Consider the following 18,847-nt stretch of genomic DNA (forward strand, 5'->3'; position numbering starts at 1 on the left):
AACCAAATAGCTTGTAAACAAACATGTTTCAAAGCATTTTTTTAGTTTAAATATCATCGGCAAAACATTACAATAGATTTCTGGTGATTACTAATTTATTACGATTAATTTATTGACATGTCTTTCTTTCCTTCTTGTAGGTTCATACTCTTTCACTGTGTTGTTCAATACTACGCCTGTAATGCATGGGGATAACCTGAAAGTATTTACACGTAAGTTTACCTCCCACTCAGTCACAAGTAGACCCATATTTTTTTTATCCAGAAAAACGAAGGGATCTCGGTAGAAATGAAAAAAAGGAGGGAGGGGGGGGGGGGGTGTCGGACTCCCTCCGTCCTCCAAAAGGGGCCTAAATCTATTGATCAATCTGAACTTACACGTATTGCTAATCAGGAAACTTAACATGATCCTTCAAAGTTCTGTGGCCATATCCGTCTTGCCATAGGGATATTCTTTGTCGGCATGACAACAACTATCTCAGTTAACTTCTTTACCTCTTTGTACGAAATCTCATCAAGAGACCTCATGTCGACATGCCGAATTGTAAAGTTATCAAGACGATATAAAATCGTCTTCCAAGGTAAAAGTATCCCTCACCATTTTCGTAGAGTTTCAGTTATTTCCAGAGGCTTTAAGGCGCTACTATTAATTAAATGGCAGGAGGTTTTCTCTTCCCACTGATTTACCATGTAGACTTACTAACTTTTAAAGTCAACATGGCGACATGGGTCATCTGCCAAAGTCGACTGATGAAAACTGTCATTGAGTTTTGCGAGGTACTATTTGACACCATGCCCACTTATAGAGCAGGGGCCCTTTGCAGAAAGAGTTGCAATCAATCGCAACTCCAAAAATCATGCGCAACTTGATTTTCAACCAATCAACAGCGCGCATTTTTGACTTGCGATTGATTTTTTTGACTTGCGTTTAAAGGCAACTCTTTCTGCAACGGACCCCTGGTAAAACAGGTAATAGCAGTGTTTGGGCTCAGTGGGTAAGTCTCCCGACCTTGAACCAGAAGGTCCGGGGTTCGAATCCCACCGCACCACTTGTATCCTTTGACAAGGCGATTATCTACATTTGACACTCTCCATCCAGGGTCCCGTTGCATAATATTTTTGCCATAAAACATTCGACAGTCCGATAAGAGTAGCTGTGCTAAGGCCGGGGTAATAGTAGGCCCACTATGTAGAAATATTAATTTAGCGCTATATTGTAAATGTTGCATATCCTTATTAACATTATACACAGCATAAGGCGTGATAAAGTCGATTTGACAAATAAATCTACTCTTAATAGCTTTAAGAAATAAACTTACTATTTTTATCAAAAAAAATATATTTTTGGATGATTGGATTATAGTAGGCCCCCTATGTAGTAATATTAATTTAGCGCTATATTGTAAATGTTCCATATCATTATTAACATTATACACAGCATAAGGCGTGATAAAGTCGATTTGACAAATAAATCTACTCTTAAAAGCTTTAAGAAATAAACTTACTATTTTTATCCAAAAATATGTTTTTGGATGATTTTCTTACAGCAATAACAGTTGATAACGTTTCTGAGGATGTTTTTCTTCTCGGCTCGACGCCAAATTATGTACTAAGATTCACGGCTGAGGATGGATTAGACTTTACACAAGCAAAAGCCTTAAATCTCTTTCCTTATCTTGTCTTTCTGTACGGTAAGTCAGCTTCATTACACTCGTTTTTTTACTACTACTACTACTACTACTACTACTACTACTACTACTACTACTACTACTACTTGTACTACCACTACTACTTCTACTACTACTACTACTACTACTACTACTACTACTACTACTACTACTACATGTACTACCACTACTACTTCTACTACTACTACTACTACTACACGTACTACCACCACTACTACTTCTACTACTACTACTACTACTACTACTACTACTACTACTACTACTACTACTACTACTACTACTTCACTTCTACTTCTACTACCGATAATAATGATAGTGATGATGATGACGATGATGATGGTGATGATGATGATAATAATGAAGATGATGTTTATGATGAAAATAATAATATATGGTAAATATAATTAGGATGATATCATCTTAGACATCATCATCGCTGTATCATAAATGGAGAGGTTATCAACATTGGTTAGTGCATACATGATATAAAGTATCACAACCATAAATAAAGCATGTAATTAATGTAAAAGTTTGGAAATAAACCTTCATTATAAGATACGTAAAAAATATCATAAAATTAAAAAGCAACCTTGACTTAATCCTGATTTTTTTCAGATGATAAAGATATGGCGCCTGTGATGGGATTCTTTGAAGGTGACACGACTTTGACCTTTAACCTTGAAGCCCCATCTGAATCGGTCCAGGTAATGGTTGCTCCATCGTTCAATGGGGTTGACCTACTGCCTACCACCAGGACCGGATACTACGCCATCACTTTCTACGATCCCCCTCCTCAGCTTGACATGGCTACGCTTTCTTTCAAACCAACAGGTAAATAGAGGATGATGATGATGGTGACGACGATGATGGTGATGATGTTGGTGATGACGATGATGGTGTTGGTGATGATGGTGGTGGTGTTGGTGGTGATGATGATGGTGGTGGTGATGGTGTTGGTGGTGATGATGATGATCATGAATGATCATGGTGATGATGGTGGTGACTGTTAGTTGTGGTGGGGGTGGAGGTGGTGAAGATGGTGGTCATAATGATGATGACATGATGACGATAATGATGATGATTTATGATGACAGTGAAAACGATGATGATGGAAATGAGGAAGACGATGCTGATTATGATTGAAACGATAATGATGATGACGATTGAGATGACGGTAATGTTAATGGGTATATTTATGGAGATAATTACAATGGCCCGAATTCACAAAGGTGGACTCAAGTTATACCCGGGGTATAACTGAGCCATGGGTTAAATTTAATCCCGTGTGCTAAAGTTAGTCCATGGATTAATTAGTCCACCGTTTGTGAATAGCGCGGTGGACTAACTTTATACCCGGGTATTAGTTAACCCATGGCTAAATTTAACCCCGGTCTAACTTTAGTCCACCTTTGTGAATTCGGGCCTATGATTCTGATGATTATCTCGATTAATATGATTACGATGATTACAATATTGAAGTTCATGGTGGTTTTAAGTAGCGGTATCGGTTGTGGTGGTGGTAGTGGTGGTGAAAATTTAATTTTGAAAATGAAGATTATGTAGATGATCATAATAACTTGAAATTAAACTTCGTCTTAACAATTCTATATCTTGGGTGAAAAGAGTCCCCTCCCCTACACTTCTCCTAACGAACATGATATTTGTAGGCCCAAACCATTTCTCTATATCCACATAATTAACAATGTCTCTTTTGTCTTCTCGAAGGAAACGTCCTCGTTCTCGAGTTTCCCACGGAAGTCTCAATCAAAGACAACATCCTACCCGATTGCGATGCCATTTTCGTAGCGACGGTTGAAGCAGAAGAAGAGGGCGAAAATGGGGCGACGCCCACCGACATGGCTGGGAGCAGAAACCTTCTGGGAGAGGGGAGCCGATGTTACCTGTCCAGGAACCATGAGATGCTGGAGATCATGCTTGGTCAAGGAGACAATCTCATCGAACCAGGTGCACTGATTTTTTTTTAAATACTCTTCTATATGATAGTTGTGGTGGTGGTGGTGGCGGTGGTGTTGATGACGAGGATTATGATAGCAGTAGTGGTGGTGATGGTGGTGATGTTGATAATGAGTAGGAAGAATTAAAGGACAAGAAAGGTAATAACAATGATGATGATGTTGGAAGTAATTGTTGTTAAACGGGTGGTTCAGGCTGAATATTTATAGCTTAATACACAGAGTAGAACTCACTGAGCAAAACGCTGAAAGTTTCATCAAAATCGGATAACAAATAATAAAGTTATTGAAGTTTAAATTTAGCAATATTTTGTGAAAACAGTCGTCATGAATATTCATTATGCGAGCTGATGATGTCACATCTCCACTTTCCGCTTTCTTATGTTATTACATAAAATCATATTTTTGTTCATTATTTCATACTTGTGTGAATAAAATGTCTCCCTTATAATGAAATAAGTTGCAGCAATAAATATTTAATGCACTAAATCAGTTGTCAATCCAATTTTTCTAGTTCTTAGAGGAAAAAATTTGAATAAACCTAATTTCATATAAGAAAATACAATAGAACAAGTGGAGACGTGACATCATCAGCCCACCTAATGAATATTCATGAAGACTGTTTTTACAAAATATTACTAAACTTTGAAATTCAATAACTTTGCTATTTGTTGTCCGATTTTGATGAATTTTTCGGCATTTTGCTTAGTGAATTCTACTCTATTTATTAAGCTATAAATACTGTCAGCCTGGACCACCCCTTTAAGGTGCACTGTTAGAAAATTTCTACTTAAAAAAAAATCAGGCAGCAGAGTCTCGAGAACACCCGCAATCTTACTGAACTTTGTAATTTTACATGCATTTGTGTAAAATTACAGAAAATTGGAATTTGGTGTATGTAACCTTATAAATTCATTATAATAAAAACTTTTCCCCTCTTCTTTTATAACATATCTCTTCTGTAAAATTGTTTTTAACAAATTGTAAGAAATCTATCGTGTTCTAACAGTTTTGAATAATGATTTGTTTATTTTTCATGCAAAATATGTTTTCTATTTTTTCTTCTGTAAGTTTTTTCTGTTTTTTTCTAACAGTGTGGTGGTGGTGATGACGATGATGGTGGTGATGATGACGATGATGGTGGTGATGGTGATGATGGTGGTGATGATGATGATGATAATGGTGATGATGATGGTGATGATTGTGATGGCAGTGGTGTTTAATGTCGGAGTTCAGGTATTAGACTCGTAAATAAAATAAATAATTAGGGTCCCAAATCATGGTACCAAGGGTTAAATATTTTCTTGGAATAGATTTTACGCATTTCATGCTCGAACTGTTTAGGGAAGGGATATGTGTCTGGAAAATGTAATAGTGACATGCAGTGTTACAACTTTTAGCAATATCTTTCGCTAATCCAGGTGAGACTCTCACCGTCCGTGAGGGCGTCATATACGGCATCGGCAAGTACCCGAGCGCAGCGGAGGAGACCGACATCACCGTATCAGAGGGGAATTCTAGTCTAGTGGGCGTGGTTCTTCGTGGCGCCAAGACGGTCAGTAGCTGCGGGAATGTCTTTATATCTGCCCGGGAAACCATCGGCGGTGCCAGCAGGAGCTTCACGTACATGTGGACGGTTAGTCCAGCAGATAGTGATAATTTGACCGAGGCCGTAAATGGTAACTAGTCCTTACTTTGTAAAAAAAAAAAAAGAAAAAAAAAGGAAGGGGGCTCTCACACTTGAACATTTTAGCCAGCACATGCCAACATAGTATTTTACAGCGTTTTTCATTAAAATAATTTCTTAATATCAAGACATTCATTTATCTAGCCACACAAGCAATTCTACAAAGAGCTTGGATTCTTAACAATGTTTGTTGTTAATATTCAAGGATTGTTTACAATATCAAGATTGAACTACTTGATATTGAAAAAATGGAATTAAAGGAGAAAACGATTGGCCATAGGTAAAATACGTCGGCACATTTATGCTGGCTAAAATGTTAAGGTGTGACAACCGGACATCATTAAGAAATGTGATAACAATGCTTACATACCATTGCCACACTGTTTATTCCGGTTGGTCTGTTAACAAAGTGATACCTGGAATTAGTTTTCATTTAAAAGGAGGGGTTTAATAATAGACCGGTTCGTAGTTACTTCATGGACAATTTAGATAAAATTACCTTTCATTTCTTTCATTATGATAGATTATTTCAGAGCAAGGTATTAAGTAAGCATGCCTTACATAGCAGGACGAGGAAATTGAATAGTACAGGTGATTAGAATAGCACACAATGAACAAGGTATTTGTTGCATTGCTACTTTGAATGCGTGCTGTACAATGCACTTGGCAAACTGTGAAATACCAATCGTTCGCGGACGCAGAAATTTTTATTAACAGTTATAGCATTATCGAAAAGGGACCTTAAGGACTGCTTACAGTTACCCACGAAGACGGTAGCCTATATATTTCAATAATGCGAGCGCGAGCTTTTTCTTTACATTCCGACCTTATAAAAAATGGTCATTCGAAACACTTTTTGTATTAATAAATGGGATAGGTATGTTACTAAACAATTGATGGGAGCGCGAAGCGCGAGAGGAAGAAAATCGAGATTTTAGACCTAAAAGCGGGACACTCTATTCATGTTTTGTGTATGTCATAAATAAGATATAGTTAATCGAGTATCATTAATAATGCGATCGTGAAGCGTGGGCAGACAATTGATATTCTGATGTGAAACTGGATAATTTAGGCCTATGTACTTTTTCAATAAAGAACTTGCAGGCTATCGAGCACGTTTTAGATTTAGACCTAGAATCTGGGCATTCTGTTTAATGGAACATTATGGAATACACGTAGACAATAGTAACTTGGCTAATCAAACAATGTGACCACGCAGCGTACGTGAGCTTAAAATGCTGATTTGTAGACCATAAAACGGACATTTTACAGAGCACTTAAATTTGTAAATGAAAATAATGAAAGCTCGATGTCTGAGCTAAAATATGTTTTGTATATTGACTTCAAAACTTGTTCCATATCAGCCTAATGAGCAAGATATGAGTCTCATCGAACAGGCAATTCTGGTGCGAAGCGCGACCAAAATTTTATAAAGTAAAAACATGAAAGATTTTTTTTTGCAAGTCTTCCCCTCACACTATTTCATTCACTCGTCTTTCTCCTCTTATTTTCCTCTTTTTCTTCTGTCTTTCTTCTTCTTTCCTTTTTTCTTCTTTTTCTCTTTCTCCCTTTTTTCTTTTTTTTTGCTCTGCCAATTTTTTCAGGGGGCGCACCAAATCTCGGGGGGGGGGGCACGTGGCCCCAGGCCCCCCCCCCCCCCGTAGCCACGCCACTGGTACTGTAGAAAATTGCTAGATCGTATTTGCTTTAATTTTTCCCTGATTATATCCAGGCATAACAACTTCTGAGCTGGACATTGACAGCAATCTCCTGACTGAGGATGTGGTCTATACTTTCACTGCCTTCGCCACCAATTTCTTGGGTGGAACTGGTGTCGGGACTTTTGATGTGGTCCGTACTCCCGACATGGTCCCGGACATAACGATCGTACCAAGTGCCATTACACCAAGGAGGGTCATGCTGTCAGAAAGGTGATTAATAATATTTTCATGTTTTAGCTCGATCAAGATGATAACGACAATGATGATGGTGATGATTGGGATGGGGATGATAATGGTTATAATGATGAGGGTGCTGATGACGACAGTGATTATTGATAATTAGGGTGTTTTCGCTTTTACTACGCGGAAACTCTCTACAACGCATCGATTCCTTTGAAAATGCAATTAAAATCACAATGAGGCTTTTGTCGAAAGTTTGTAGACTGGGACAGCAGATCATCCGAAGATTAGTCGCGGAAGAACAATTACAAGTATGTCGTTGTCCAGAGTCAAGAGTTTCCGATGCTGTCCCGGTCGATCAACTTTAGACAAAAGCCTCAGTCTCAGCTTTCCATTGTGATTTTACTTGCATTTTCAAAGGAATTAGAGCGTTGTACAGGGTTTCCTCCTAGGAAATGCGAAAGGTCCAGAATAATGATAAAGAGGGACGTGGTGGAGGTGATAATGGTGGTGGTGAAAGTGATGATGGTGGTGGTGGTAGTGGCGGCAGCGGTGGTAATGATGATGTGATGAAGATGATGATGGTGATGATCATAGGCGGCGGAAGCGGGGGGGACGTGTCCCCCCCTAAATTTTAGGTGGGGGGGGACGGTCCCCCCCTAATTTTTTTTTGGTAAACTTTTTTTTTTTTTTTTTTTGCTTGTCAATTTTTTTCCCTGCGTCCCCCCTAAATTCACGTGGACCCCTATTGAAACGTGTGTTGTCCCCCCCTAAAATTTAGGTTGATTACCTTTTTTTTTTTTTTTTTTTGGAGCACTTGTCCAATTTTTTACATGTGTCCATCCCAAAATTTCAGGTAGACACCCCCAAAAGTTTTTTCCTTCCGCCGCCAATGGTGATGATGCTGATAGCGATGAGGATGATAGTGTCGATGATGATGGTACTGATGATGATGATGATGGTGACGGTGGCGAACGATGATGTGGATGAGGATGATAGTGATAATGGTGATGATTTCGATGGTAGTGATGGTGATTATAATAATAGCCGGTCTGTGGGATAAACTGGTAGAGGGTCCGTCTCACAACCGGGAGGACGGGAGTTCAAACCCCGTACGCGTCGGACCAAACGACGTAAAAAGATGGGGTTGCTGCTACCCTGTTTGACATTCAACATTTACGGGATAGAGCCTCGTCGATCTGGCACTGCACAGCGGCTGCCGGACCCACGATCAATTGGGCCAAAAAAATTCAGAATATCTCTTTTCTCAGATTTCTATTTTGAACAATAAAATGTGGATTTATCAATAATGCTGCTGCTGATGATGATGACAATGATAATGCTAATACTGGAAATGCTGAATGATGATGGTGATGGCAATGATGATATTGTTGAGAGTGGAAATGGTAGCGATCGTTTTCATGATATTTTTTTTTATTATAGTCCTGGTAGTTGTGGTGAAAAAGATAGCGATAATGATGATGATGTCACTGGCATTGATATGGCCCAATTTTGATAGTGATGACATTGAAGTCGATGATGATAATGGTAAGGATAATAATTTCTTTATCTTACGTGATCATTTATACTAAATCTTAGTAATTCGCCTCTCGCCTTTATCACAATAGCTTCTATCTTCACGCCCAAGTCACATTTTACGCTGACTGCGAAGGCGCTGAACCTCAAGAAATAGATTATATGTGGAGTGTAGATCATGATGACGTCATATTGGATGAGACGACGAAGAACTCCCGATCCCTCTACGTACCAGCCTTCTCTCTTCCAGGTGAGAAAGAGAAAGAAAGATTGGATGAGAGAGAGAGGGAGGGAGATTGGGAGAAAGAGAGGAGTAAGAGAAAAGATGGAGATGGAGAATTTACAAGAATGACGAATCCTATCAAGCGTCGAGAGTCCCTTTCTTTCGGTCATGATTTTATTGGTTTTATTTCTCTCCCGAGAAAAATATAATGCTAATTAAACGCAAATAACATTTTTAACATCATGTAATAAAATGTTTTCACAGAAGCCCATTATTGGATGTAAGGCCTAATCGATTACCGGTTTATTTCCACAGCCATAACGTTATCATCCACTCACTCTAGGAACATCCGTATTAAAGATTTCAGGTTGTTGGATTTGTTAATATACTAGCAGCAGTCGCAAGTACTATATTATCATTTTTACACACAATTTCTTTTAGACTGCTATTTGTTTTAAATTGCAAGTGCCATGAGCTTTCATGTTAACAAGCATGTTCCTTTCCTTTTTCATTACAGCTGACACTTCCATCACCTTTACTGTGGCAATTCAAGGCGTAAATGGCACTGCCGGTCCGAATAGTGACATAACAATCACAACGCATTCGTCCGATCCCGTGGCGGTGATCGTCGGTGGTCGGGAGAGGGATATCGGTATCGGCAGTGGGATGGTGGTGCTGGACGGCTCCGCATCACGTGACCCAGATCACAGTGGTAACGATCATTTAGAGTTCACATGGAGATGTGTTCAGGTACAAACTAATCTTAATGTTTCAAAAGAGGGACTGCGAAAAGAATTTGAGAATGAATTCCCGGACGCTTTCCTCGTTTAAGGAGTGTTTAAAAACTAACCTATTCAAAAACTTATATACATGTGCAGTCTCCATACGAGGATCATAATTTTGTGGTTTTAAGTTTTAAGACCCCCTATTTGTGCTTCCGTACGTCCTTTCTTTCTTCAATTCGCTTTGTATCATATGAAAAGGGCAAAGCAAAGGAGCTATGTAAATAAAATGATTCCGGGGAGTAGATGTTCTAAGGTGTATTTGTCCCAGGGGTGGATGTCCTAGAAGATGGATATCCAGGGGTGGATGTTCAGGGAGCAGATGTCCTGATACGAAATAGAATATATTGTTATTATTGTTATTACTAATATTATAATAATAATAATTATTATTACTACTTCGTCTTCTACTACTAGACTACTACGATTATCATTTTAATTATTATAGTTGCTGTTGTTATTAATGACGTGCTCTCAACACATATTCTTTCTTACATCCCAGATTCCAGAGAACATTCTCTGTGTCTCAAACGAGGACGGGTCGTTCTTCCCTGCTCCCGAGCAGGTAGAATCACCTTCATTCTCGTTCAATGCATCCCATATGGCCGCTGGGAAGACATACGAGTTCACGCTCATGGTTTCTACCATGTACAAGGAGAGTCCTTGGACGAGTGTCTTTGTGTATGCTATGCCAGGCAACCCTCCTCAGGTTAGTAATATATCATCATGAGTTATAATCGCTATGGATGGGACTACACCTTTTATCGTTACGAACGCTGTATAGCATAATCCTATAAATTATACAAAGACCGTTATCATACATAAGTTATCTTTATAATACCAAAAACCTGATAAATGGCTACACACTATTATAGTTATAATCGTCATATACCATAACACTAGTCACTAAATAAAAGTAGACCTGATAATCTTTGCATACCAAAATTATTAGTAGTGTTCACATATTCCGCAGAGGCAAAAGCTAATGGCTATTGTTGTCTTGAAGATGGATTTTGGCTTATGGACATCGTGCGAGCATCTTGCGATGCACTATTTCAAATAGAAAGCAAAAACAAACTGATACTTGCATGTGTTAGAATCATTCTCACATACGCGTTACAGTGGAAAATATTTCGCCCCTCGGATAGGACGTTAAATGGAGGCCCCGTGTAGAGAAGAGTCATACCACCGCAATATTTGTATAAGAGTGGGGGAAACCCCGTAGAAGTGCTCTACCTGCTGCAGCACTCCCCCAATCAGTTATCGGGAGGTCATAGTGATTCAGTTCGCTTTTTCGCCTCCCAGGCATAGGTGGCGTCAAACAATAATGATGATAATAATAATAATGATATTAATGACAATAAAAATTATTATAGTAATAACATACCCTTTTGTTCTAGGTCCTGGTGTCTAGACCTGGAGATGGTCCTGTCCTTGCAACCAAACCTCTAGCCTTGATTGCACACGTTATCCACACCGGACCTGTAAATATCACATGGAGCATCATTGGTGAATTTGTCGGTAAACAATCGATCAAATATATATTCAGTTTGAATAATGATAATGATAATGATAATGGTATTCAATCAAAATTTCAAACTTCCAGATATATATTACATTATTTACAGAGAACAATATAAATCATAAAATGATACATTAGATGATCACGATGGCATGAATTCTGAATTGTTACAATAATTTTTAACAATAGGTGACCTTTAAAAAAATTAAAAATACTATTTAATATTACTTTACTAGAATATTAAATAATGAAACAAAGAATTGTATATTGATGTATCTTATGCACTTATATTACGCTCACTGTGCATTATATATTACTGAGTGATGAAGATTTATGTTCATGATTAAAGTCGCTTTCGCTTACAAACAACATGATATAGAAAAGTTTAATGCACTGCACATTATCCTATGTAAAAGTGCATTGCACCTAGTACTATTTGGGATGAACGTTTTCCACCCTCATGGGTGGAAATCTCAGGGGAGGGGGTGTAGGGGGACGCGTCCCCCTAAGAAAAGTAGTAGGGGGACACAATATCAAATGTCCCCCTACTATATAGTTTTTGGTCCTTTGTGATGTAGAAAAATACATCATTCACAATCGAAATGATAAATTTATTTTGGACTAAGTGATTTTTTTTTGCTGTCAAATTTTCCAGCCCCTGGTCCCCCTACCTTTGGGGACAGATTTCCGCCCATGCATACAATGTATACTATAAGCGAGTACGCCAGGCTGTATTACATTTGGGATGATATCGGTGTTTTAAAGTCATTACTTAATACCTCACGGACTGAAAATGGATCTTAATACATTTCTGTAGATAAATACATATGTCTTTTAAATATTCAATTACATTTTGATTTATTCTCCCCCCCACCATCTTTGGAAAAAATTTAAAACACACCTACATTATCATTAACCTTCACTTGTCTTATGCCATTAACAGCGCTTTGTATCCTCTATAAAAAGTGCTATACAAATCCAGTTATAATTATTTTGTTATAATGTAGGTGAGTGATAGTATTATTGTGGCCAATTTGAAGTACTAGGGTCCGTTGGAAAATAGCTGCGTTTAAACGCAAGTAAAAAAAGAAGTAAAAAACCCCGCAAATCCCCAATCCTCGCTTTTGATTGGTTGAAGTTCACGTCGCGTTTGATTTTTAGAATTAGGTATGACTGCAACTCTTTCTGCAACGGGCCCCAGGTTCCCAAATTGTTGTTGAAATAAATCTTGCAGCATTGTCTTGTATCCTTCTTCACACCATAGCGATGGATGACACGGACTTCACAGAGAATGCGAACAACAGAGTTCTTGATGGGTCAACTTGGTCTGTGGTCCACATCGAGTCAGGTATTGAGCTTTTATTAATTCATTTATACATGTATGTTCATTTGAAATTTCCCACGAACACACACTTAAAAAAAGAAACAACGAAGAGCTAATTTAGCACTTACTTAGCTTTTATAGTGACTGCACTTTGGAGTTCTGATTTCCTAATTCAAATTTTTGATTATTAAATCAGTACTCTGAGGTGCAGTCATTATACAAGCCCTAACTCTTCATTTTTAACTGCAGGAATACAGACACCTGATCCCCGACCTAAACACCCCAAACAACACATGCAATCTTTTGTCTATTTTGATAATCATTTACATTATCACATAAACCATGATAAACAGACCGGTAAAAACATGCACCCCCCACACACACAGTCTTTGGTCCATTCATTTAAAATTTCTAACAAACACACACCCACCCACACACAGTCTTTGGTTTATTCATGTATATTTTCATTTAACACATGTACAAACACCCTTACATTCCCCACACCCACACACACTGTCTATGGTCTAGTCAGTTTATATCAAATTTCACAATACAATTTGCATGAACACGTGCGCACCCCCCACACACCCTCACCCACATACACACACACCTCTCACTCATTCACCGGACAAAGTGCATTCAGTAGCCTTCTTCATTATTCCGGGTCGTCCTGTCAAGGTTCAGCCTTATACTTACTGCTGACATAATACTGGTATCATCCTGCCATTTATCAAGTAAATCGGTACTTCAACAATTAAATTTGGGATCAGGAAAATTAAAAATGTAAGAAGAATGACAAACTGAGAATCGAATTTTTTTTACTGTTTGCATTGCTTATAATATAATTAAACCCTCGATCACAAGGAATAATACGCACTGAATTTCATTGAAAACTATGGTACATAAAACTATCCAAGTAAATCCGAAACCAAGATATGAAATATAATAGAACCGAATCTAGACAATGGACGCTAAATGACGAGCAGTGATTGGCTGTCAAGTAAAAAAGTTAGGCTTATGACAAGTTAGATCTGATTATGTGCCGCCAGAAGGAGTTCGTATTAGAACCCTTGCGTTGTTTTCGTTAATTCGCTTCAATATACGGCTGGTACCATAAGATATGAAATCTATTTTCTATTCTGACATTTGCTATCCTGATTCAGTTTAAAAAAATTGATTAACCTGAATAACATGAATTAGAATTGAATTTCAATGGTTATATACTGTATTATTACACTGTTGTTATTATGATATCTGATACTTTTAGATGTTCTGCGACCAGGAGAAAAGTATGTCATCGTAGTCACGGTAACTGATGAACTTGATCAGAGCGCATCTAGCCAGATGGAACTGATTGTAGCTAGTGGTGTCTCGTCTTGCCAACTCCATCTTCAAACTGGATATAATTACACAGAGCTTGATGAGGTAATACTATTTTGGAAAAAGTCTGAATTGAAGATGTTATTTAACTGTAATGAATGTGATATATTTATGATCTGTGCGGCAGCAACATATTGATTTCAGCATCAGATCCTACAAAGTATTTTTTTAATCCATAATTTATTGTTCGGAATAGACATGAAATGAAGTACTCCGAAAATTTCATTTGCCAAATTGATCGTGGGCCCGGCAGCCACTGTGCAGCGCCAGATCGACGAGGTTCTATCCCTTTAATCGTTGAACGCCAGACAGGGTAGCAGCAACTCCCATCTTTTAACGTCTTTATTGTCTGACGCGGCCGGGGTTTGAACCCCCGACCTCCCGGTTGTGAGACGGACGCTCTGCCAAATGAGCCAACACACTGGCCCATTTCATTTCATGGGCTAAATGGAGACAATAGTGACTCTTTTATGCGTGTCAGTGCAAGGGCCCATACGTTTCTTTCTCGTGGTTGATGCCGGGTACGGCAATGGTTCTCATATGATAAGAACATATTTCGTTTAAGGTATAACATATAGAATCTATTAAGGTATGGAATACGCAAAACACAAAATGAACGATTAAAACTCCGAATGGGATATTAGCGGAAATTCTACACGTTCTTTTTTTTTTTATAGATCTCATTTACAATTGACCATTGTGTGACCAATGATGGCGCCTATCCTCTGTCCTATCAATTACTAGCTGCTGATGAAGATGGCAATAAAAGGTCATTGACCCCTGCAGGAGTTCTGCCCGTCATAGACATAGTGGGACCACCAGCGCATGGGCAAGACACCAGCATAACCTTCGTCGCCTATGTAAGAATGATTGGTAATTGATCTTATTTCTGAACCACATCAAACCTGATATCCCACTTTTTTTTGGGGGGGGGGGGTTATTTCAAAGTTTGTGTCAAAACCAGTCTTCAAGGACTCTTTTCATTGGGAATCAACTATATAATAGAGCTTTCACCTCGGTTGCGTCACGTCTTTGGATTTCTCTTCCATTGCAATTACGGAATTGTAAGAAATTGTCAACATTGACATTCAAATCTGGACTAAAGATTTATTTTCCCAGCAACTGTGTAAGTAACGAGTTGCGCACTTTGGGAGCTAGAGCGTTGATTTTTTTTCAGAGATATATATAGAACGCAGCAAGTAATATATCAGATTTCTCTAGGACATCATACTCTTTGAAAATCGGAATACTTAATAGGATTTCAAATTGTTAGAAGTTAATTGATTCTTCAAAATGTCAAAATTTAATGACTATTTTCTTTCCATATTACCCGTTAACAGGTGTGTAACTCGCATGGTAGCTGTACCTGTTTTAGTCTGGATGTATCTGTCGAGATGAAAACAGATCTAGATTCAGAGGCTGTGAAGGATGTCATAGTTTCTCAAGAAACCTTGAAAGGTATCACGGTTTTTATTTGGCCTATCTTTATGCTGAGGAATACTTGTAATCAAACAATCCATGGACCGACGGATTAAGGTCCTATCTGAGGGACCTAGTTACAAGGATAATTGCCTTGCCTTTCCAAAGGCACTAGCGCATCTAGCATTGTCTAACGGGAATCACACCCGGGTCACCAGAATCCGAAACCCCCACTCTACCGACTGAGCTATCTCGCCTTTAAGAACCGTATGGAGCGGGACAGGGACAGGGTCTAGCGACGGGTCTATGAAAATGAATACCATTTGATCATGTCCTTCACGCTAGATATCCTCTTGTGGTATGAAAGAATCAACGTTGTTTCTCAGACCCGCTATCAAGGAGGTCCCGCATAGTCCCTATTCAAAAACACAGCACTCTATAGGGGTCGTGTGTGACGTCATTTGTATAAATAATCGGAAACTATGAAAACCTTAACAAAGTAACACACAAGAGGAATATTTTATGATTTTTAGATAATTTATACTTGAGTTGAAATTTTTAACTTACGCAACCCCTCTTTTTATTATTTTTTTTACAAAACTTCGCAGCAACGTAATGACATGACTTTTATGAAGCTGATTTGGTATTAAATATAGCCCCAAAAGCCGGCTTCAAATTTACCAAATTTCAACTTTCAGATTTAAAAACTTATACCTCAAAAGGAAGATTTTACTTATTTAAAGCAGAGGAATTTACAGAACCATAAACAAATTTCAAAAGTGTTTAATAAAACAAAAATATGAATTGCAAGAAAATAATCCCACTCATGTTATCTTAAGTCAATATATTTTCCCTGATATCGATTCATATTTCCCCTACCATGTCATTTGCAATTCAACAATTAACAATTGAATTTCTACACCTTCACATCCTCACATTGGCGTAGCATTAAATTTATATACACCCCTATTGTTTAGGTAATTACCTGAAGGCCTTCACCAATCTCAACGCATTGATTTACGTCGAAGACCGACTAGATTCGGACGAGACGCAAGGAAATCGGCGTCGTCGTCGAGCTATCGATACCAGTCCTAATGAACAATTGATGCTACTTTATAATGCTATAACAACAGCAGTTCTTGATCCGTCAATGGCTAGCACCCTGATTGATGCTTCTAAATACATCCCCGTCGATGAGCTTTCGCCAAAGGATAGAGGTATTTGGGGTGGTTTCTCGAAAGTGACTGGGTCTTGGTGAAGGTATATTTAGGGGTGTGCGTTAGCGAAGGCTATAATATTGATATGTGCGCATGTGTGTGTCTTAGCCTAGTGGGTGCGTGAAAATGTATTGTGTGTGTGCGTATTAGCCTGGCTAGTGAGTGCGTGAAAGTGTATGGTGAGGGTGTGTTTGTGTGTGATTGCGCGAGTGGGGGTGTGTGCATGTGTGTGCATTTGTTAGCATCGGGATACTTGAGTTTAATGCGTGATTGGCTTGAATGTATGCGTGTGTGTTTAATGGAAAGAAGGTTATATATTTGTGTGGGTATCTAGGAAAAGTCAGCTGATAATTATGTGAATAATTAATAATAATAGGCATTTATATAGCGCCAATTATGAAGGTTATGTTGGTGTTGGTAGTTGTGTGTGTTGGGGGGGGGGGGGTGAGTGCGTGTGTTTCGTGTGAGGGTGAGTGGGTGTGAGTGCACGTGTACTTTCATTCATTTGTATTTTTGTCAGGAATACTTTTTTAGAGAAAGTACACTAAACTCGATTTTAGAAAATGTAACGATTTTCTTCTTTAAGATTACTCTTAAGGCAATATTCAACATAGACTTATTTCAATACCCTTACTCTGCGATAATTATTCCTTGAAGATAATAGTTTCACCCAATATTTGGTCCGTAATTTGTCAATTCTTTTGTACGCCCATGCAATTTATTTCTCAGCTGACATTTTGAGTACGCCGCAACTAATAATGTTTTTTTATATTAACTTTTGCTATTTTATTTCGTTTTTTAATTCTAGAAAATTTCTTGTGTATGCTACAAGCTTTGGTTGGGGAATTTGGTTGCGATGATGAGATCCCTCCATACAGTGCGTCAGTCGTGTTGTCAATCGTCCAGCAAATTATGTCTATGACGGATAAAGAAGAAACGATGATGATGTGCAGGTATAACAGGCTTGTTTCAGTCACCTGATGATTTCGTCGGGCCAGGCAATTGCGTAGCCAGACCTTTCTTACAGATTGACGTTATTCGTAAAATATTGGGGTCTACCCTTTCGAAAAGAAAATCTCTTTGATTTTATAAAATGTTGCTCAAACATCCTACACAAAATTAAAATATTTGGCAAATACGGCAAGGGTTGCGTCCTGAACGCCTTAGAGCCGTCTATGAATGGTTTAAGTGAATATTGCGTGAAAGTGTCAATGAATATTTTGCAAATATCTTGGGATTTTTCCGTGAAGATCATGTTACGCGATAACCTGAATAAATAGTTCGAGGAAAGTCCAGATAAAGGGAAATTTCGTGGATATGTAACATCACCAAAATCCACTTCCAAATAATTTATGGCAACCATTAATTTTACAGATATGTATGTAGGGTATTGTGTCCCACACAGTCTTAATATAGTCTAAATGCTGTCGAAATAGAATATTTAGGTGAATGTACATGGAGGCGCCATTTGTAATGTGCAACCATATATGAACAATGTGTGGTATAGTGCATACTTGGTCCTCCGATTTGTCCCCCCCCCCTATTTTTTTCTTTCCATGAAGAAATTATTAAGTCAAGCACAATTCAGCGCAGCAATATCTGGAAATGTAGTCGTAAAGGCTGTCGAAAAGGGAGAAGAAAACTGTCAGTCATTGCGACCTGCAAAGTTTTGCATTCCCTAAATAACAGTGGGTGATTTCAAGTACGGTGTTGAAATCTGGTGTTGATGTTGGGACAACACCAACACCAGCAACAACACCGTACTTAAAATCACGCTTGTGTTGGCATTGACCTCGGAAAATATGAGGTATTTCCTGCAGTTTGTGTTGAGCTCTGGTGTTGAATGTCGTCTGCTGAACCGAGCATTACAGCTGGTGTTGACGATCTACGTGCAATTTCCCTGTTCACCAACACCAATCCCCAGCGATTGGGGAAATCGTGATTTCAAGTTCGGTGTTGGTGTTGATGAACTGTAGGTTCACGAACAGGAGGCGAACACGATGAAACACCCCCGTAAAATTATCTTTTATAGTTAAGATGAGCGCAAATCATTAGAGTTTTACACATTTTAATGTAATATTCATGCTTTCTGATTATTGCAGTGATTTTAACCTGTGCATTCTGTACGATAAGATTTTACTGCAATTTCTTCCCGATTTCACTTTCGTCGTCGAGAATTTCTCGCGTAAAGTTGAG

The 18,847-nt window shown here is 38.4% G+C and overlaps 1 protein-coding gene across 1 annotated transcript; it reads left to right on the forward strand.

Annotated features, from left to right (window-relative positions):
- Positions 1-145: 145 nt before the first annotated feature.
- Positions 146-17,632, forward strand: LOC121406302. Its single transcript, XM_041597315.1, has 16 exons — positions 146-212; positions 1,547-1,690; positions 2,303-2,518; positions 3,413-3,652; positions 5,082-5,339; positions 7,080-7,278; positions 8,877-9,034; positions 9,525-9,757; positions 10,292-10,498; positions 11,190-11,310; positions 12,576-12,659; positions 13,903-14,060; positions 14,693-14,875; positions 15,356-15,473; positions 16,412-16,651; positions 17,460-17,632. The coding sequence occupies exons 1-16, from the start codon at positions 182-184 to the stop codon at positions 17,630-17,632; spliced, it is 2,763 nt and encodes a 920-aa protein (XP_041453249.1). The 5' UTR covers positions 146-181.
- Positions 17,633-18,847: the final 1,215 nt, after the last annotated feature.

Source organism: Lytechinus variegatus, chromosome 19 (assembly GCF_018143015.1).
Source record: "Lytechinus variegatus isolate NC3 chromosome 19, Lvar_3.0, whole genome shotgun sequence".
Lineage (NCBI taxonomy): Eukaryota > Metazoa > Echinodermata > Echinoidea > Temnopleuroida > Toxopneustidae > Lytechinus > Lytechinus variegatus.

Bases quoted from the DNA above. Each gene is read 5' to 3' on its own strand.
- LOC121406302 (XM_041597315.1), top strand. From the start codon at position 182: ATGCATGGGGATAACCTGAAAGTATTTACAC. The intron at 3,653-5,081 runs GTGCACTGATTT...TCGCTAATCCAG, and splicing joins AGACAATCTCATCGAACCAG to GTGAGACTCTCACCGTCCGT. The intron at 9,035-9,524 runs GTGAGAAAGAGA...TTTTCATTACAG, and splicing joins ACCAGCCTTCTCTCTTCCAG to CTGACACTTCCATCACCTTT.